Here is a 21,745-nt window from a genome sequence, read left to right as displayed (position 1 = left end):
ACTCTGATGGAAAAGATGCTTTAAATCCATTTGGAGATGGATGCAGCCTCAAAGGGGTGCCCTACATCGCCCCTCATTCGTGCTGCGGCGACGTGACGCTGCCGTAATGAAGCAAAGAATGAGCAGTGGTTATAGGGAGGCAGAAGCACTCTCAGGAGCAACACAAGAGTTAATCACGGTGTGAGGAGAGGGCTGTCGAATAATCAGAGAAATGTGGTTCATTTGGCAAAGGATGAAGTCTCAAGTGGATCAAAGTGGTTTGAACAGTTCAGTTGAACACGTGAAGCTGAATGTGCCAAAAAAAAATCTTTTTTAAAATTTTGGTAAAGCTAATTCCGTCTGTGTTTGTGAGGTGATTTCAAGTCAGAAAAGAAGCGGGGGAAAAAACGTAAATCTGTAAACATCAAATGTATTAAATCCTGATTTGGAAAGAAGCATTTTTCAGAAAATAACCCTAATCTAGAATGAATCAGATGAAGTAGTCCTGCATAAAATAGGTGTTTTTAACATCACATTGAATTTAAAAAACTTGAATGAAAAATAAGTATTTTATTGCAGACTTCTGTGTTGGGAGGATTGAGATGGTAAAGTCACCACCTGGTGAATGTACATGCACACAATATGCAATCTGTGTGGGAGTGAAGGCATTTAAAAAACCTATTAGGAAGACCTTATAAAAGGTGGAAATGAAAAAAAACAGATGGAGGAGGTGCCTTTTAAGTGGAGACCATTTATTGTAATTATGTGGTCAAAATCTGCCAGAACACTTTTGTTTGTAACAGAGAAAAGGCAGAAGCCGAAAGCCGGGAGTCAGGTTCATTGCAAGCAGAACAGTTTCTTCACTTCAATCAACCACTTCACTGTGGAAACGGGCTTTGAGCAAACAGAAGTCATTGTAGCAATGATTTACTGCTATAATTAAAACTGAATGTGGGGAAAACACGCATCTGTAGAGGAAGTAACATAATGTGAATGCTGCAGGGTTGAGGACTAAAGTTCTGACTCTCCACATGTGATGGAGTGTTGTGAGAATTATCTGCTTCTCACTGCTGTGAGCTCATCCGCAAAGTCCGCTCCTCCGCTGTCCGCCTTAGCCGAACCGGGAGATATAGATCCCTGACGAGCCCTGGTGGCTTTGATGGTTTTGTTGAGCTTCATGCCCGACAGACATGACCTTCATCGATAATCCAAGCTGTAATTGTAAGGAAAACAAAATAGATTTTACTCAATAAATGTTAATGTCAGGGCTGTTTTTGCAAAGATGTGTTAAAAACAGAAAACATTTAATCTGGTTTATGTTTAAGATACATAAGTATATATCTTTTGACAAAATCTTTTAAGAAAACGAGTTTGTCTTGAAAAGAACATTTCAGTATTTACTTTTGGATTGTCAGCAGCACTGGGCCCCTGTGACTGTGTGTAGAGCAGTGGTCCCCAACCCCCGGCACCGGTCCGTAGGCCACTTGGTACCGGGCCACAAGCAGAAAAAAATGCATACACTATCTTCCATTGTTTCCGTTTCATTTTCTGTTAGTAGCCCAGAGCTAATAAGCTAATAAAAACCAAACAATTAATTTCTTGCAGTAGCATTTTTAATGTGAAAAAAAAAAATTCAGAAAATGGAAGCTAAAATGCAAACTATGGCCCTGTTCAGACCAGTCCATGAAAAAATTTTCTGACATTAAACCAGTCCACAGCCAGAAAAAGGTTGGGGATCACTGGTGTAGAAGGTTAACTCAAATGAAAAGAGATTAATGACGGTGTGTTCAGCTCACATGAAGGGCTAAAATAAAAACTTTTTCCTTTGTAATCACAACAGTAAATATGAACATTGGTTGGTGCCACCCCTTGTATGTTATATCACCACTTTATAGATAAGTCAGTGTGACTTTTGTTGTCTTGTTTATAGTTTTAGAGCAGTGATGGCCAGGCTGGGTTTTGTTCTATTTATTTCATTCATTTGGTCCAACCTTAGTCCCTACCTCCCCTCCTCCTTCAATAAAACCCTTAAAATTCTTACATTGTGTGTGTTTATGTTAAGTACACTCCAGCCCTAGACCTGTACGTATGTGGATGTGACAATCATATGCCAACAATTTTATTTAAAGTGGGAGAAACAAAATGATGTTTTACACTTCTATCTACTTTTGTGATGTATAGTATAAAACTGTATATAAAGGCTACAAAAATATATTATATTTAGATATTACATATTAGGAATTAACATTTTCAAACTTGTTATAAGTTAGAAGAGGCTGTTCTTAAAACACGTAACACGGGAAAATGTATTTTTATTGTTGTCTAAATGTCATTTGCACCGCTGTACTTTAAAAGTTTAGCATATAATTTGTAAAACACCAAGTACTTACCGATAAAGATTCATGGTGTAAATATTATTCCACCGCTGCATTGCCTTGCTGGATACTTTAGCTACAGTCCAGTAATATACACATGTCTATAGCACCTGCTGCCGGTTGAGAATTAAAAAAATTGATCTGCATTCAGTATGAACCTGAAGGTTAGATTACATTTTTTTTTTACCTGGAAAACCATTTAGTTATTTATTGTTGGCCAACGAAAAAAAAGAGTTATTGTATTGGCCGTCAGGATATTTATATTATTTATTGTTCTTTACTATTAACATTAATGTGTAATAATAGTCTGCTAAAACATGGTGACGGACCTTAATGAGATATAAATTAATCCTGTACTTCTAACAATAATTCAGGAAAACTTACCAAACAGCAGAGACGGTGACACCTAAAAATTAGACTTTGTGCAAACTCCTCCATGAATTTTTATGGTCTTCTCCTTGAGCAAGGCAGCCGTGGAACAGAGGTAGAGTGGTCAGCCTCTGATCTGAGGCTCGCAGGTTCAGCTCCTGCCTTGCACACCCATCCTGGTGGCCACAGGTTGACTCTAGTGTTCAGCGGCAGTGTGTGAATGTGTGTGTGTGTGTGTGTGTGTGTGTGGACGAATAAAACTGTGACTATAAAGCACTTTAGGCCTTAAAGCAAGGGAGGTAAGTGCTTTGTAAGTATACACCATTTACCAAGAATGGACATTTTGAAATGTCATTTTTCATCAACATTCCAGCTCTGGTGTTCATGCTTCTATTCAGGAACAGACTGTTGAAGCATCTGGGACTCCAAATGTGATGCATCAGCCAAGCTGAGCAAATCTTTTTTCCAAGTCAAGCCAATTAAAGCTTTTATTAATCCCCCAACTCCTAGGGACAGAAGATTCTGATCTGAGATCTGATCTCAAACACATCCACCTGAGAACCACTCAATCTCTGCTCCAGACTCCAACCTTCAAACTAACCAAATTCCGAACTGCAACAAGACAATGACCAAAGTCTTTCACTATTGCAGACAGCATCCTCATCCCAGTCTTATAATCCCACGTGGAAAAAAGGTGGAGTCTTACAGAGCAGTGAGTCACGTTAATCCGTCCCCAGCTGTGATCTCTTATCAAAACTTTCAGCTTCAGCAATGCAGCAGGCTGGAAACAGTCACGTCAGAGCGCCCCTTCCCTCATCAACGTTCTGCCAATGACATTTCACTGACTGTTTCATGACCAAAAAACCCCCACACAATCGGAATGAAGGTGTGTGCATCTGGGCTGGGGAGTTACAAAGTCCAGGGAGGTTGTGACAAACCCTCTCCTCTGCTTCCCTGTGAGACAATAATGAAATCTAATATATATTAACAACATAAAAATAATGAGAATCCATGAATCTGTGCAGTAACACCTGTCTCTGTGTACTTCATGGTGATCCAGTCTGTTATTGACAGCTTGGTGGAATTTGCTGGTGCAACATTCATGCTGATGGAGGGTTCCCCTCTTATCTTTTGTATTTCACAGATCATCACATGTGGAGAACTTAACATTTTCACATTTTATCTCCCAGTTTTACACATCAGAGTCTCAGCTTCCTGGTAATCTGCTGCCACCCACTGTTGAAAGTATTTAGAATAATAATCTGACCATTTCTTCTCAACTCTTTTTATTTTTTTGACCTGCTTTTCTTACTAAATAACTGAGTTATGAATCTTTTTTCATCCTTTGAACTTAATAATAGGTTCTTGTGATTTTATTTGCATCTTTAGTAGTTTATCTTTGTGTTTTGACACCATTTGTATTTACGAAATTTATTTAAAGGTCTCTTGTTGTCAAGAACATGTAGGAGGCAAACAGAAAGATACGTAAAGAGTAAATGTAAAATGTAAAAGAAGAAAACGACCTTGAAAAAGGATTAAAAAGGATTAAGATAAGAAAACAGGCAAGACTGAGAAAAGACAAAAAGACATTCAACTATTAAACAAGTGTTAAAACAAAACAGAAAGACAAAAAAAGTAAAATTAAAAGCAGATCTGCGAAGACATACCAAAAATCATAACATATTTTAATGATTCGTTTTTGGGGGGCGAAGCATAGAGGCTACAAGAAAAAAATATAAAGAGATAAAGCAAGGAATCAAATTAAATGCAGAGAAACCATTTGGATGTCATGTACTAATGAAAAATGATTCAAACTATGAGAGATGAGTTGGTACAGAGTGGACAGATGGTTTGTTGTGTGATGCTGTGTTACGAGGAGAGGGCGCTGGAGACAGCAATGTTGCCCAACAGCTCAAACCAACCACCACATACGTGACGCAAAACTCCCACTCACTGACACGTGTAGCATGTGAGCATGGCTGCTACACCAATAAAACGTGGAGTCTTGCAGGTGGTATGGTTGAATAAATAATCCCCAGTGATTGTAACCCTTATGCTATCCAGGCACTTTAACATTGGGAGTTGGGTCATCTAGACCCACTAGACAGTGCCCTGAACCTTTTTTGTGTGAGGGGCAACCAGTCGGCCTACATTCTTTGAACTATTTTAACAACATTTAATGCAAAAAAATACATTGCATGAAGATTTTTATTGTATAGAATACTTTCATTTCTTCAAAAAGAATATGAATACATAAAAATATATTTTTTACCCAAAATACTGTCAATTTGTAATAAAGTTCTTACCCGGTTAGCTTGTCGTAATGGGCGTGTCTCGTCTGGTAGTGCCTCTAGATATCAAACTCCTTGAGCCACAGCGCCTTGGTAAATTTGGCAAACACAGTTGTTTATGACTATTTTCACTTGTCCTGGAACCGACGGCCCTCATTGTCAACATTCCTTTTTTTACTTCTAGTTTACATTTTAGAAATGAGCTGGTGTCATGGAAGGTCGCACAAGTGCTGCCACAGGTTTAAAGCAAGTTCAAATGTTATATAGCCAGTTTTTTAAGGTGCTGGGATATTTTTGATTTTATGATAGGGGCCTGCAGGCCGGTGAAAATTTGAACGAGGGCCGTATTTGGCCCCCGGACCGGACTTTGGAACTTAACTCATAGAAAATGATTCATTTCCAGCTCCAACCAAATTACCGTGTGTCAATTCAGTTGCCATTTTCTCGTGATATGGATGCCACCATCTTGGAGCCAGACAACGTCAGTAAGTAGTGATTGGTCCAAGTCAGTATGAGGGCGGCAGGGGCTCAGGTGGTTTAGCAGGTCGTCTAATGATACCCGCTCCCCCCAGGCAGCTGTCGTTGTGTCCTTGGGCAAGATACCCTTGTGCTATCCTATGACCCAACCGTCCCTACCATGACAAAGGTGGATAAATGTGGAAAGATTTCATGTAATCCATGGACACCAGTGAAGATCACAAATTATTGAAGAAAAAAGGTTCAGGGCACGGTCTAGTGGGTCTAGATGACCCAACTCCCTATGTTAAAGTGCTTAAGATAGCACAAGGGTTACTTCACCCTCCCTGCCTCCAGTGGGTCTCCACTGGTGTGTGAATGCATAACAATGTCTCTGTGATGGTCAGAGGGGCCGTAGGCGCAAACTGGCAGGCACGCCTCTGTCAGTTTGCCCCAGGGCAGCTGAGGCTACATTAGTAGCTTACCATCACCAAGTATGAATGAGGAGTGAAAGAATAATGGACACATTGTAAGCGCAGATAAATCTAATCCACTATTATTAATATGAGTTAACCACTCAGCCAATCAGGAGCCACCTTGTTGGAGGTCCACACCCTACCACCTCGAAAGCGAGCTCAGGAGCCTGTCCATCAAACATTTCAAATGTTCAACATGAGTGCCCACAGGCACAACATACTTTCATTAAGGAATCTGACTGGTCGGTTTACAACTCGAATACATTATATAAAAAAAAAAAAAAACGAGATTAGCAAGAATGTGTTGGAAAAAAGTAGCCGAACAAGAATGGTGATTCAGACAAATAGGATGACTGAGTGACTAATTATTTCTCTATATAGTCTATGGGATTTTGGCTTCTAGGCGCCTGCGGGTACTTCCTGTTTGGAATATGAGGGGGGATGAGTCACTCAGTCCAGTTCTCTTATACAGTCAATGTTTGAACCACATTTAGTGGACTCTAGTAGCTTTAAGCAAATTATTCAGGTTTTTCTTTCATCATTTTTCATTTAGATTTTGTTTGTTTTATTGTACCATGTCATCTCTTTTCTGAAATACATAAGGAATTCACCTCACACCATGCAGCAAGACAAACATATTTCAGTGAATAAGGATTAGTCTTTATTAGGGGGGGGGGCAAAAAAAGACCACATATACCATCATCCCTGCGGACAGTACACAAATACTGGAGGGGAATCCTGGTAGAGTGGTGTTCATGGAGATTGAAGTTCATTCACAACAATGAGAAGTTAGCTGCGTCCACAAAATCCAAGAAGAATTAACAAGGCTGTGTACAATAATGTTAGTGTTATCGCGGTCAAAATGACACGCAGTGGCGTTTGACTGTACAGCAGCAAACTGTCACTGCCATCACATAAAGAGCGGGCCTCAAATGCCCCCCAGGAAAAGATGCTCAACAACACAATTACATAGAAAAATAGCACTGTCAAAAAGTTTCTGAAACATTTGTGAGGAAATTTCCAAATTACAGATATCAGAAGAAAAAAACGTTGTCATTCAATCGAAATGCATAAAAGCTCATATGTTACAGTGATTCTAAGTTCTGTTTTGGGAGAAAAGCACAAAGCAGAAGGTCAAAGACTTGATGAAATCTAGTAAAAATTCATTTTTGGTGTAAAACAGACATTTAGGTTTGAAAGAATTCGACTTCCCCTGAGGAAAAAGTTCACTGAAATCAATTTAAGGAGAGATCGGGATGCTAGAAAAATAAAAAGACTTCAGATGAAAAGCAAAAAGGTGCACATTTAGCATCTATAAATAAAACTTTAGGATTGTCCTTTGAAGCCCACCCCCTCTTTCAGTGAAAATCACATCCTAGTGACTTTGCAGTCACCAAAACATGGCAGGCCTGTAAATCTTTGCATCTAAACCTTTTTTTCTTGTTAGTATAACTAGGACCGCCAAACAATAGACAGCATTATAGGTAAAAGGATATGTCCAATTTCCCTCACTACTCCCTAAAACTCTATATAGTGCAGGACTATCTAGTGCCCTGCATATTAATGTAATTCAGACATGTGCTCACAACTTTTTTAAATTTTAAATGGCAACCATGACGTCACCTAATAAACCTAATAAATATCAACATTTTGGGAAGACTGTTGAAAAATCCATTGTGGTCTCATGATGAACTTTGGGATTATTTGTTTAAAAATAAGTACATACATTTTTTTGAAATAAAAATGAATCATTCAAACGCAATGCATTGTGGTAAATATTTGCTAATCAAGTGAGCATACATAATGCACTATAGTGCACTACAATGTGCGTTCGCCATTTTGTAGTGCTGTCCGAATTTACATTTCCAAAATCGAGTGCCCTCGAAATTTCCCAGAAGTCTCTGCGAAAAACTAGTGTGCATTGATGCTCATTAGATCGGCGAATATAGACCACAATGCATTGCGTTGGAAACAATTTTTGCCCAAAAAAAATGTAAATGTATTTTTTAATCAACCATCAACGTTCATCAATCTTTAGAAGACAGTGGACTCATAAATAATCGTCGCAAAACGCTCATATTAATTAGATTTTAACTTCGTGAAATTAATGATATCGTATCCACCGATTGAAAAAAGTGAGCATGGTGTCCGAATTGCTTTTAAAATTCAGGACACTGCATAGTACTGCAGTATGTGGTTTTTCAATAGATCAGATTAGGGTGGGAATTCGGATATAGCCAGATTCAGACACCACGGAAAAATGGCGAACTCCCTACACACTACTATGTAGTGAGTAATGCGGGAATTCGGACATAACCAGCGTTAGCAAGAACACTAGCTCGATATATTGATGGTAATTTGTATTAGCTTTAAGAGGAATGAGCTTATTTGGTGAATTAAGCTCAATTACTTCTCAACAATAAGCAAATAATATTTGGTAATTCAAGTGTTGCACAGATTTTTAAGAGAAGTGTGGCAAAGTTTTTTTGAACTAAACTGATTTGAAATAAATAAAAGGTGCCACCTTAAACAAAAAAGTCTGATAGAATTGACCTCTTCACATTCTCTGTTTGATTTAGTTTTTTTCTTTTTCCTAAAACGAAACTATTTTACATCACATGAATGTGAAGCGAAATACTTTTTGCAAAACATTTCTTTTTTATTTTAGTTGCGTTTTAAGGTGGATTTGCAAAATGCAAAGGTTGACAGTTGACCGCAATTTTTGGCGGTTGGAAGGTAGTTGGCAGATACGTTAAATAAATGTTATAAGGGTTAGTAAATTTTTAAAAAATGGTTCAAATCGTACAGAAACTACATAAAATAAGGGTAAAAAGAAATAAAAATTCTGGTGCTGGATTGTAGATAGATTTTTAAGTGTTTTTTTTTTATTAATATTTTTATTATTACTATGCATATTTATTATCTCAGAGAAAAAGACCTGAGAGAAAACTGACAAAGTTATTCCACTGGATTTTCTGCAATATATTCAATTATTTATGATACAACTATTATCACATAATTCAAGCATATATCATATACACATATATATCTAGTGAGAGAATACTTCAAAATTCAATAGTACAGTTGTATAGTACAGTAGCAGTAGGGTGCATTTTTCTTTCGGTTTAAAGGAGAAGTATAACAGACAGGTGGTTGTGTGTAAATGTGTGTGATTTATCAGTACACATTGCAAAAAAAGAAAAGGAAAAAATCAACAAAAACAAAATGAATAAAATACAAAGAAGGGTTATTGGCAGTAATGTATGTTTGAGGTGTGTGTCTGTGTGGCGTTTGTGTGTTTGCCCGTGTGTCAGGTGAAGGATCAGATCAGCACCATAAAGTCCAAGAAACAACATCTACGACAATAAAAGGGGTTAGAACCAGAAAGGACTGTGCAAGTTTGTGTCTGCATGCTGAATACTTCAGTCTCTGCGCCATCGGTGGGGGGGGCGGCCCACCCACCCCACAAACCAGCGGGTGTCAACCCCTCCTGGATGGGACGGAGGAGTGCGGCGAGCGTCCACCCAAGTGACTCTGGAACCTGCTTTCAGAATCCTATTTTTTGCTGTCAAATACCTCCAACATCTGCTCAAATCCAGCTGTTTAGATGGCTAATTGCTTCCTGTTTTTTTTTTCTCGTCTACTACTTTCTTTTTTAAAAATATTATACATCAGATTTAAAAAAAGAGCTCACTACTAAATAAACAAACATAGCTGGCAGTGTCGATTGAGCCACACCTCTGCTTCAGCGTGTACTAAAGTGGTGGTGAAAGGTGGATTTTAATTCTCAATGGGAGCCCCTTGAATCAAGTTTGAATGACTGGTACCAGTTTCCATGTCTTTTCATCTTCATACTTTAAGCTACTTTCCTTGGCAACCCTTGTTTACAATGTGAATAACATGAGCATCAGCTTTAAAAAAAAAAAAAAAAAAAAAGGCCACAACTTTGTAAAGTTTTGTGCAGATTTAACAAACACATCAGGGTGTCTCTGCTTACCGGGAAGTTGTTTTGGCAAAGAGAGCGCAAAAGAAAAAAAGTTGGACAACTTTCACATAAGAGCCCAATATAAATAAACTATAATTGCTGCAACGCCAAATTTTGACACAAAACGTTACCTTCCGAAAAGATCAGAGGTCATGCGACGTGTCAATAAAAGCTTTTTGCTTTTTTAAGTAGAATATATTCGAAGTGGCCTTAAGTTTTTTGGTTCAGGGGTTTACGTTTTGTCCTTAAAGAAAGAAAGAAAATCAAAGCATTATATTGATAATAATCCTATTAAAATAATAATATGGTTCTTCAACCTACTTCAGAGGGCTGGTGCCATAATAATATCATCAAAATTATACAATTTACCCCCTGCTGTTCCCATTGGTCTTGACACAGACACCAGTGGTTACTAAGATACCTCGCCTTGGCTCGAGTTGCAAAAATACCTGATTCAAGCGTGATACATTCTGTGTTCTAACTCTGCCTTAGACCAGCCGTTAAAAATAGATTGTTTGTTTGTATGTTTGTTGACTAAACAGCGAAGAGGAAAAAAACTGTGTCACTGTGACTGTCCAGCAAACCCCCTCCCCACCCCCATATAGAAAAAATACAAAAGATGATCTCCAAAACTCTTCCTCCTGAATATCTGCTTATAGAAAAATATACAATTATCCTTTGTCAAAATCTCCTCTGGACAAAAGCCCTCCGCTTCCGCTATTTCCTCCCCCTTTTCAAGCCTTGCCTTCCGGCCATGTTCAAAAATATACAGGTATTTTATTATATTTATAGAAAAGGATCCCCGTTTTGACTTCTTCTGGTTTGTGTCCACGCCCGAAGCAAAAAAGAAAAAAAAACGTGAGATTCACTGGTTTGAGTTGGACGTTGGACTGTTTGAACTGGCTGGAGCGGCGACTGGAATGCACTACCTGCAAAACTGCCATGTGGCACCAGGAGCGAGCACGGCGCCGCGGGTGACGGGAGCCGCTGAGGTGATGGTTCCGTTCATCGTGGATTTGGCAAAGTGGCGTGTGCAGAGCAAGTCATTCTGGATAAAACGGCGTCACTTTGCTCCCCTGAAGCACGGCGGTCACTCCAGAACATGTGCCGGTGTCACAGACTGCAGATCTACGTCAGCCCCCCCCCCCCCTCACTGCCACTTCATCTAAAGTGCTGCTGTTGTCAGATTGCCTTGTACCCTTTTCTCCTCTTCCACCATAAACCCGTCTTCCTTACAAGTCTCCGTGGCGGCTCTCGTACTTGTTGATGATGTTTCGGCAGCGGCCCAACTCTTTCCTCATGTCGGCCACCTCCTGGCGAAGGGCGGCGTTCTCTCGCTCCAGGAAGGCAGCCCGCACCGAGATCTGGTTCTCCTTCAGCCGCCTGGCATCCCGAGAGCGCTTGGCCGCCTCGTTGTTCTTCACACGCCGGCTCCAGTACTTCTCGTCCTGTCGGCGGCCGCCGTGTGCCGTGTTGGGGTGTGTGGTGATGAAGGTGAGGGGGGGAAAAGAAGAAGTCACAGGGGGAGAGAGCGGGATGAGAGGGGTCAGTTGTGATGAATGACAGGATGATACCAAAAGAAAAGGAGCAAAAACAGCTGAGGAACAACACAATACTGAAAGTGCTGTCGTCCTGTCTGAGCGCTAGCTGCTTTAGCGCCCGTCGCTAAATGCTACTTTATATGTGAGTGTCGTTTCCTAAAATCCACTTATAGGGGAGCTGAATATTTCAATAAGCCTTATATTACATTTTTTATAAAATTGGGAAAAAAGATCAGATTTAAAAATGAGAATTATCTTTTTGGGTGACGATTAACCAGTAATCAGTTTCTGAACCACTGTAACCACAATTCACGTCATTTGAACAGAATCTTTTGCGTCAGAATCTGTTTATTATAGTTGCATATCAACGCAAAGCTGCATTTTTCTATTTCAGAATCCGTTGGAGTTGCGTTAATTTCGTACACAGTTGAAGCATTACGATGATTCAAGGAAACACTGGAGCAAAAACTCTGGAGTTCAATAATTAAGGAAACTGTTTTGGAGACAAGCCACCGACTGTCAAGTTCTTTAAGTTAAATAGAATAAAGTAAAACTTTCATGTGTGGCCCTGATTCAAATATATTTTTAAGTGCCTATTAAACATTAATGTGAGGCAGCCTTCGGTCCCGGACATCATCTCCTCAGAATGTACTTCATATGCTGCTGATCAAAGAGGGCTGAGAATAATTTCACACATGGGCCACATACAGTTTCCAAGAAATATATAAAGGGATAGATTTAATAATTATGACTTGTGGAATCAATACATCTCAGTGACAGCAAAATCAGTGCTGCAGATGTACTGCTTTACAGTACAGGGGGGGGTAATATGCTTTCTAATAAGGATAAATCCTTAAGATGAAATGTAAACTTATCTGTTAAGTATTTTGTTGCTAAATCTTTTTCATTTAAAATAAATATCTGCCTTTTTATTTTCCCTTCTACTCAGAGCCATTGGGTATGTTAAGGAGAAGAACCACATCTTTAGCGCAGGCCACACATCATTTTTCCCAAAGACTCATACAAATGATTAATGGGAGCAACAAGGAGTGCAGGTGAGCGCTTCCGTCTCTCCATAAATTACAAACGCCTCAGGAGCTGCAGCTGCTCCGCACTGAACTGTGAAAGCACGAGTCATTGATCACAGATTCTCCCATCCTGCAATGGGCTGAGTGTGAAGCATCTTCAGACCCTCTTCTGAAGGTTTCCTCAGCTTCACATGAGTCCAGGACCTCTGCCTTCAGGGCCTCCGACTAACTAACTGCTTGGTTTAACTTCTTAAAGTTTCCTTTTTTTTCCTGATTAAAAGAGTTTTAATTTTTGTCAATTCGTTTTTTTTTTGTTTATTAAAAAATACCTACATACTGGATTTTTAAAATGTTTTTCTATGTTCCCTGAAAATCCCAAAATAGTTGGTAAAAGGGTTAGCAAAAGAACAGAAGTGGATTGTGGGAGATGTAGTACCTTCTGCTCGTCAGGAACCAGCATCTTGCGGGCCTTCTTGATCATGGGCTGAGGTTTCAACTCCTCCTCACTGAAGCGATGCCGCCGCGGGTCGAATGCCTCCTGCCCCGGCACGCTGGACAGCGCCAGGTCCGCCGGGTCGGGGTCAAAGTTCACCATGATGTCACTGCTGCCATTCACGGCGGCTGGAGGTCCGGGAGGGCCCGGAGGGCAGGTAGGGGGCGGCGATGGGTCCTGGGGCACAGCCTGCCCACCTGGGATAAAAAAAAAAAAAAAATTGGTTTGTGGTGTTTCTGTATTTTTTTTTGTTTATTAATCTAATGTTTTAAACAAATACAAAAAGATGGGCTGGAAATGTAAGATATTAGGCCCTGAAATTCCTTGACAGTATGAAACTGATATTATTTTAAACTTGCATACATTCTAATTCAAGAAAAAAAGGCAATTCTTACATACAAGTGACATATATTTATCTCAAGATCTGTTTTTATTTTGTTTAGATTTTTCTGCAGAAGATGCAGTGATACAAACCCACCACCAGGGGTAGGTGTTGAGCCAAAATCAGCAGGGATCAGGCTCTCCATGAGGAAGGACACATTGCTTTAACCCAGGGATCGGGAACCTATGGCTCGCGAGCCATATATGGCTCTTTTGATGGTCACATGTGGCTCGCAGACAAATCTTTTATGATACTTTTTTTTTTTTTTTTTTTTCATTAGACCAGTCCTTCTCGTGCGCGATGCGATGCCAGAGGCGCGCAGTAGTATCGGTGCTTGGGGAGAAAAATCTGCACCGCATATCAGTTTACTATTATCTAATTTTTCTCAGAGTTTGTACCAGCTGGAAACCTGTGAATTGCCGTGCCTAATACTGCGCGCTCTTTCAGTTGCGGGGACGGGAGGTGTGAAGAAGAAAGCAGAGGGTTGGGGGGAGGGGTTGTGGGGACCGGCAGCAGGTGAATCGCGCAGGGATTGTAATAACGTAAAACCCGCTACCCGTCACTCACTGCAGCGTGTGAGTGTGTGTTTGGCTCCACGTCTGCATGTGATCAGTCTTTCTCACATCTACAGAACATTCAGACCTAAGATCACATTTAAAGTCTCAACGCCTGCATGAAGCAGAAACTCACCACGTATCAACCAGACTAGACCATCTGCAAAACTACCACGAGAAATACTCATCATTTATTAGCAACAGCATAACGATGTTATTAAAAATAATCCACACACTTATTGTACTTTAAAAGTGTTGAAATTACATCAATTACACATATTCATTTTTATATTTAGTTTTAAACATATTGTCGCGGACTGATTTGGGCTGGGTGGCTGTTGGGCCGCGTTATAAGTTCTGGAGTTAAATGAACGCATCAAGCAGAGATCTGATTGGCCCTCAGTTCTGTCGCTCATTCTGTTGTTAGGTAGTTTGGACCAATGGGGTTCAGCTATGGGCCGAATAAGGGAAATGGGAGGGCTGACGCGGCAGTGAGGGAATATAAAGTTGGGAGAAGCGCTCTCGTCTCAGGGGGAGAGATTCAGGAGTTGCTGAATTAATTTTACGGCGTTTGTTGCGGTCTACAGTAACCAGAATAAAGAACCTTAAAAGAGGTTAAGTCTCCGTGCCTCAGTGTGGGGAAGGGACACTAAATTATTGTATGGCTCTTTCGAAATGACATTTCAAAATATGTGGCGTTTATGGCTCTCTTGGCCAAAAAGGTTCCCGACCCCTGCTTTAACCCTTTGAAAGGCTCAATGTGACAGAAATACATTTATATTAAAAGATTATGGTGGTGGGCATGCTTTTTAGATTTTTTCAAATCTCAGGAAATACAAAAGTTGAGGAAAGCTGGGTGGTCTCCTGCATCCCGATATAGACTGTGTGTGCAGTAACGTAAAAAAAAATTAAAAAGCGTGAATTGAGTGTTTCTTTTCCCCCCATTTCTGATACCTGAATAGACCTTTTCTGTCCTCCTACTGAGCAATCATCACGTCAGGGATAATTGTGGCAGCGTTTCAGATTGAGACATTTCAGAGCTGGAGGCTCAGAGCCACAGATTATAAATAGATCCAAAGCTGCTGACCAATACCAGCCAAAGCTGTTGAGGAAAAATCTATAACAAAATACACAGATTCTTGCAAACACTCCACATCGTAAAAACTGGTCTGGGATCCTATTAGCGATCAGGTCTGCCTTTTGAACCCAAACAGCACGCCGCGAACTGATGTGCCGCTCGCCGCTGCTGAGAGCTGTCACTCATCTTATTAGGAACAGCAGCCCCTCAAGCTCGAGCAGACCTCCACAGGCTCGGAGACACTGGAGGAACCGCGTGACAGGCAGACAGGGGCGGGGGGCGTGGCGTCTGAGCTGAGGGCGTCACAGCTGACTTGGTGTGTTCCTGCTTCGGTCCAGGCCGCCGTAAACAAACATCACATGATGTTTGTATAACAAATCCTGTTTTGTCTCAGCCATCACACGTTGGCTTTGTTTGTCACCTCTGCTGTCTGCTTCAGGAAAGACAGACATACCTGATGAAGGAGAGCTTTGAGAGAGTGACGGGACACAAACGGGCCCAAAAAAATCAAGTTTCCCACACTTAAACGTGGAAAACAGGAAGCAGACGGATGAAGAAGAGCAATGAAAATCCAACCTGGAGTAATACACGATCCATTTGCAAATAAAATACAAAATAAGCTGAATGTGAAAGAAAACGTAGGAAAAGCAAAAGATCAAGAAGGAAAACCGATCCACAGTACAAAGAGAATCCACCTTGACAGTCATGTTGATTCTGAAACTGGAATATGAAGCTGCTTCCTCGTTATTTCATTTGAAACTCCAGTAACTGCCTGATCAAACTCGTTGTTTGACTGTAATTACGCCTTCAAGTCTTTGTCTGTATGAGCGGTGCATGTTTCAGCACACATTAAGCACGGCTCACATTTATTCACTAAAATGCTGCCTCCTTCATCCATCTATGCATCGGGTCCATCTGCCATGCCATCGGAGGAGCGGCTGTCAGCAGCTGGACCGCCCTGATCCTGGTTAAGTCTGCCCAAAGCCTCATCCTGATAGCAGCCTTTTTGGGCTTAAAGTTGAAACGCGTCCAGGAACGAGGCTCAGGCTGCTGCTGCTGGGTAAACAGCCGCTTGGTGCGGGTTGGCCTGGCTTCATTTCCTGCTTGAGAGTCAGGAGACAAACCTGCTCAGTTGGTGTAAAAATAATCATTGAGTGAAGGTGAAGCAAAACCAGATATTGAATGTTCCCGTAAATCAAATGACCACTGGGGGCTGGTTTTCCTTTTCCCATAGACTCCCATGTAAAACAGACAAACTCTGCATCAAAAATAAACTTCGTTTTAGAAAATAATATTGTTTTTTTGTTTTATTTTCAAATTATGTCAACTAGAGATTGGAGGGTTATAGAATAACTGATAGCTTGACACTTTATGAAAAAGAAACACACACCTGCATAAGACAGTTTTTGGTACACGCGTGTTCATGGGAATGCTGGGAATCAGGTCACATCAGGTGTGAGCCCTACCTGGAGTCTGAGCCACATTCAAGAAACAAAACTTCACTGTCTGAGAAAAACAAAATTCTACGTATTTTCTTAAGATGGTGAATTGGTCATTTCTGACGCCTTTGGGTCTGTAGGTACATTGCAGAGGGTAACGTGGGATAGAGACCTTTTTAAAAACACATTCAATGTTTAGCTGTCTTCAAAGTTTGGTGTGTTTTTCACCAGACGTTAGCAAGACTGGCAGCCGCCAAAAATCCCCAAATCGGAAGATAGCTCTAATGCTACGTTCACAGCAGGCTTGGAAACGCGCGTTTGAGCGACCGCTTCCAAAGAAAAGGCTATATGCACTGTAACCTGCATACGTTAAAAACAAGTTTCTATGTCGGTTTTTGGGCTCTACATACATAACGTGCGCTGAAAGTTAAACCAGTTGAAGTTTAACCAATCAGGGACTTGCATTCGGTAGTGACAGAAGAGCCAACCGTTTGAAATGAATAATAGTAGTTTGTGCCTGGCCCGAGTTATATGACACCAGCTCTATCGGAATGCAGCTGTGAAAAAGAAAGATTTGCACCTTTGCGACATTTCGCGTTAAGGCCTCTTCCAGTATGGGCTGGTATCAGGTAGCAACAGACCAGCGTGAACACAATGTGCTAAAACATCTGCTAAAAACCCACGTTTAGTGTGTTCTTGAACGCGCCACACATGCCCTGTGTGTAGGAATGTTCACATCTGTTTCCTGTCCTTCTGGACTCAGGTTAGCGTTCAGTCAACCCCACCGTCAGTTCAGAATAACTGCACCAAATCTGGTCTCAGTATTTATTAAGTGGGTGCATCCAGTCGACAGACTGAGGGTCAGTTAGTAAAAGGAAAAAGTCTTAAATAACAAAATAAAAGTCTGAATTGGAAATATAACAACACGATTGATTTAGGGATTGAAATATTTCTGATACTAATGTTGGTTTTATTTACAGTCAGTTATCTCATTTGCTCTGAGTCAGGGGGAGTGGCCTGAGAGCCAAACAAGGTTGATGGGGCAGAAAAGACAAAAAATATTGCTGTAAATGTTAAATTCAAACGTTATGGCCACATCAACCACTGGTTTCCATGCATTTGGTTGGAATCCACCTATTTCTTGATATAATTAGAGGAAAATATTGTTTTCTGATATCCAAAATTGACTCATTTCCTTTAAAAACAGCTACAGAAACATGTCAAATTAGCTAGAAGGCCTTCAAGTCCTGAACCCAGAGTGTTAATTGTTTTTTCTAAAAGACTCAATATTATTTAATTTGTTTTTCCCTCTCTGGAGCTCGTACCGCGTTCCAGTGTTTACCCAGTCATGGGGAGAGATATCAGCTGTCGTGGGCTGAGACGCCCACAACCGCTGAAAATAGACAGCTTGAGGATGAGGAGTCAGGTGAGCAACTCTTCCTTTTCACTAATCCACCATGTGTGCTAACTATAGAGCCTCCTGATGCACCTACACGACACACTGAAGGTAATAGCTAGCTAGAAAAATGAAAAGAACTGGAACCACAGAAACCATGTGAGGCGTTTTACTAATCTACAGACAGATATTATTCCACTGTTAGCTGCTTTTGTACCGTTTTATTTTATAAATGGTAACATTTTCTACATTGTAAGGAAGAAAATATAAGTGAAGTGAAAATATAAGTGAAGTAAATATAAGTCATAGTCATTTAAATATAAAAAATGTAGTCATGTTAAAGAGAAAATAAGAAACAAATTGATTTTTTGTTTTTGTATAACCAGATCCACATTAAAAAGAAATCAACAACAGGATGTGTGAAAACTTTTTCCAGCTTTTGTTTTGGTAGCAATAAAATAGTTTAAGTGCAAATTTCTTTTATTTTGAGTAAAAAACACAGAATATAAAACTATAACGAAAAAACTGGAATTGTATGACGTGTTAGCTGCTCTGTTTGAACCGTTAATTTTACATAAAAGTCCCATTTTGATTCAAATGAAGGCCTCCAACATTGCCATTGGTCCATAGCAACCATACTTTGTAGAAGTTGCAGCCTAATGAAGAGAGTTAGAAACTTTTGTCAAGTTTGAATAGTTTCATAGCAACTAAAGTTTAGATTTGCAAGGTTTCCTTAATAACGTTACACATGTAGCTCCTCATAAACTGTCAGGTTTGTCGTTGATCAATTTTTCACCATAAAGTAGCTACTTTGCTTCACCGAAGCAACTTTTAACGGCCTTTGTTTCTACGTTGGGGTCATCTAAGGTCAACTCAGTAGGTGTGACCTCTCAAGATCAGATTGGAAAGCATTTGACAGTAAAGTTTTTGTCTAAACTGTGTGTCACAGAAGTGTATCTGTATTTCTAAAAGTAAAAGGATTTCCCGGCTCCAAAAGCTGCTGATGCATCACGCAGTGGGCGGAGCCACAGATGTTCTTTGACCGTATCACTTGGGATCAGGGGTGTGTGCCGATGTCAGGAGTTCTTTGAAATCCTTGTAAGAGCGCAGTTGTTACAGTAACCATTGCTGCTGGGATCATGTCTCGCTAAGCCGGTTTCTGTGGTGGTTGGCACGGAGATGAACCGCAAACTTTGCCAGCTGCTGTTTTTTTATTCACACACTTTGTTTGGAAATACAACACAGACGTGGAACGTGATCTGGGAATCATGTTACGTAACAGAGGTTCCCTCTTTCTTTAGTCTACTTTCAGGTTTCAAGTGGAAGAAAATTCACTTATTTAGTCTGGAGCTACAATAATTAGCAATGAGATGATAAATAAACCAGAATCTCTTTTGATTACCAAATTATTTCCTAATTTTGTATTAAATAGGTTTAAATGTAATGATTCAATGCTGATTCAACAACTTTACAGGTTTTAAGGGTAAAAAACACAAAAACAGGTTTAAATATGTCTGATTTCTTTAGCATTAAAATAGGAATTTTACATTTTTTGATCACTTATAATTTCAAGAGTGTTTGGAGCAAAACAGACGTGTTTACAGAATCGGCTAAACATGGTTTATTTGTCAACCTCCACACACACACACATGCACACGCACACAAACGTGTGCACAGGCAGGTCTGAGCAGAAGACCAAGACCAGCACGTGCATGTTCACATGTGTGAGGGAAAGAGTCTCCCGCAAACACACTAGCACGTCGGCGCACGCACAGGTGACACGCTCCAGCAGGGCCACAGCCTCACTGACTGGGAGTTATGTCATAGCATTATCACACCACACCTCCCCACACCCCCATGCCAAACCAGCTCTGAGCCTCTGCCAATGGTCAGATCAGATTATGACACACTGACTGGGCTCTTGAGCAAGTCACATGACCCCGGCTTTACTGCGTATGCGTAGTGCTCAGGTTGTCCGCCTGCGGCCCCTTTGTTTACATATGAGTTAAAAATATGAAAAGACTAAGATGTAAAGAGACAAATACAATGCCAGGGTGCAGTCAACTGTAAACACAGTAAACTGCACAATAACAACTGAATGCTAGCATGTTCACATGAAAGATTTGATTCAACTTGATTTTTTGGGGCTTGTTGGCCCTGTCCTGGGGGGCTGCCTGGGGGAAGGTCCACTATCGGTACGGGACCTTGAGGTTGACGGGTCGGAGTCTCCGCTGAGGTTGCTCCGCGGTTGCCCCGGCCAGTTGGCTGCCTCGGTCCCGTCGAAGCCTGACCAGAACTCTCCCAGGGGCGGCGCCTGGGGGCGGGGACCTGGGCTTGCTCGGGGGGGCAGCGCTTTCTGGCTTCTCTCTCTCTGTGTGGGGTGGGTAGTGTGGGGCCTGGGGGGGTCGGCGCTTTTCGGGATGGGACCTGGTCCCTATGCTGGGGGCTGCTGGCGGACGGCTGTTTGACCACAGGGGGACAGTCTACCAGCTGTCCCCGACTTACCCTCTTCCTCTTATAATCTCTTATTAGGGTGATGGGGGGGGTTCAGCCTGCGAATCACCTGTCGTGTTTTTCTTATCAGGAATGCCGCTTGCTTTATTTGCACCTTAGACATGTAGGACCCTTGATGGAGGGGGGGTTGGACCTCACTGCCAGCAAGCGGCAGATGTCCTTTAAGCGCCCTACCCGCCAATTTTAACTGCATAGAGTCAGGTAAACGTGATTAGTGATATTAGCAAATAGCTAAAGTGATGCAACAAAGAAGGGCTTGCTTATTTCCACTTCAGTTTCTATATCATTTTTTTATGTTTATGTTGGGGCATTCTGTGTGTTTTACAATTTCATTTTCTTTTGTTTTAAGTCTGTCAAGCACTTTGCATTACTGTTGTATGAAAAGTGCTTTACAAATAAAGTTGGTTTTGATTAAAAAAAACAAATGTGTAAACAATATAGAGAAGTTAAATACAATAAGTAGATAAAGGTCATATGATGGGATGGTGTCTCATATTATAACAGGAATCAAATGTAAAGGTAAACAGAGAAGGACTTCTGTACAATGGATACAATGAATCGGATGTATAGTGGTTCCTCACTATATCGCGGATCACCTTCCACGGATCGCTGTTATGTGGATTTTTTTCTGTGCAAATTAGCAAGACTTTTGTTCTTCATCCTGATTGGCTGTAGACCTTGTCAATCAATCTCCTCCTGTACAGAATGTCATCAGTTTGCCAAATTTACATAAATCGTCAATCGCGATCAGATCTTTGTTTTCATTCAATAATACTGGACTCGTTTTTTTAAGAAGGTTTGAACTTTGACAGTTTAGGTGTGAAATTGTCTGTCAGAGAAAAGTGGATAAAAAATCTGTAATTCTACAGATTTCACTTATCAAGGGTTTTTTCTGAACGTATAAGATAAACGAATGAAAAATGTTTCTAATTAAGAAAATGTATCTCATGATCAGTCATTTTCATATGTAAACTTTACACAAAAAGGATATTTTATGATTTTTTGGTCAGTTTGTGTGATCTGGTGGTTCTTAAAACATAAACATCCTTGATTCATTTTTAAATTAGCTAGCTAAAATGCTAAAGAAGCTGTGATGCGCCCCTGAGGATGGCCCAGTCCACCAATCAAACACAAAAAGAAAAAGCTGTAGATGCTCAAATATTTATAATTTTTCTACTTGAATTAATTTTAATGTTGTTTTCTAAATATTTGGAACATATCGGTGTCTATTTATGCACTCGCAGTCATGAAGTGTTCGGAAAACCTTCGCAAGCTCTTCCTGTCAGTTCCTGAAGGTTTGTCTGATTTTTTTATGAGTTCATCCAACAGAAGTGCGTCTGTGCAGCTCCGCTCTGTTCCAGTGAGATTTAGCAACACTTGCTGCTTGTG

The 21,745-nt window shown here is 40.6% G+C and overlaps 1 protein-coding gene across 1 annotated transcript in view; it reads right to left on the bottom strand.

The window, feature by feature from the left end:
* Positions 1 to 6,584: 6,584 nt before the first annotated feature.
* LOC101159928 (thyrotroph embryonic factor) overlaps positions 6,585 to 21,745 on the bottom strand; it is a 37,120-nt gene continuing 21,959 nt past the window's right edge. The window contains exons 4-5 of the mRNA XM_023959908.1: positions 12,937 to 13,190; positions 6,585 to 11,379 (exon numbers count right to left, since the gene is read on the bottom strand). Of these exons, the coding sequence (XP_023815676.1) occupies positions 11,164 to 11,379; positions 12,937 to 13,190 (470 nt within the window). The 3' untranslated portion in view covers positions 6,585 to 11,163. The remainder of the gene's footprint in view (positions 11,380 to 12,936; positions 13,191 to 21,745) is intronic.

This window comes from Oryzias latipes, chromosome 11, assembly GCF_002234675.1.
Source record: "Oryzias latipes chromosome 11, ASM223467v1".
Classification (NCBI taxonomy): domain Eukaryota; kingdom Metazoa; phylum Chordata; class Actinopteri; order Beloniformes; family Adrianichthyidae; genus Oryzias; species Oryzias latipes.
This window is presented reverse-complemented; position numbering and strand designations above follow the sequence as displayed.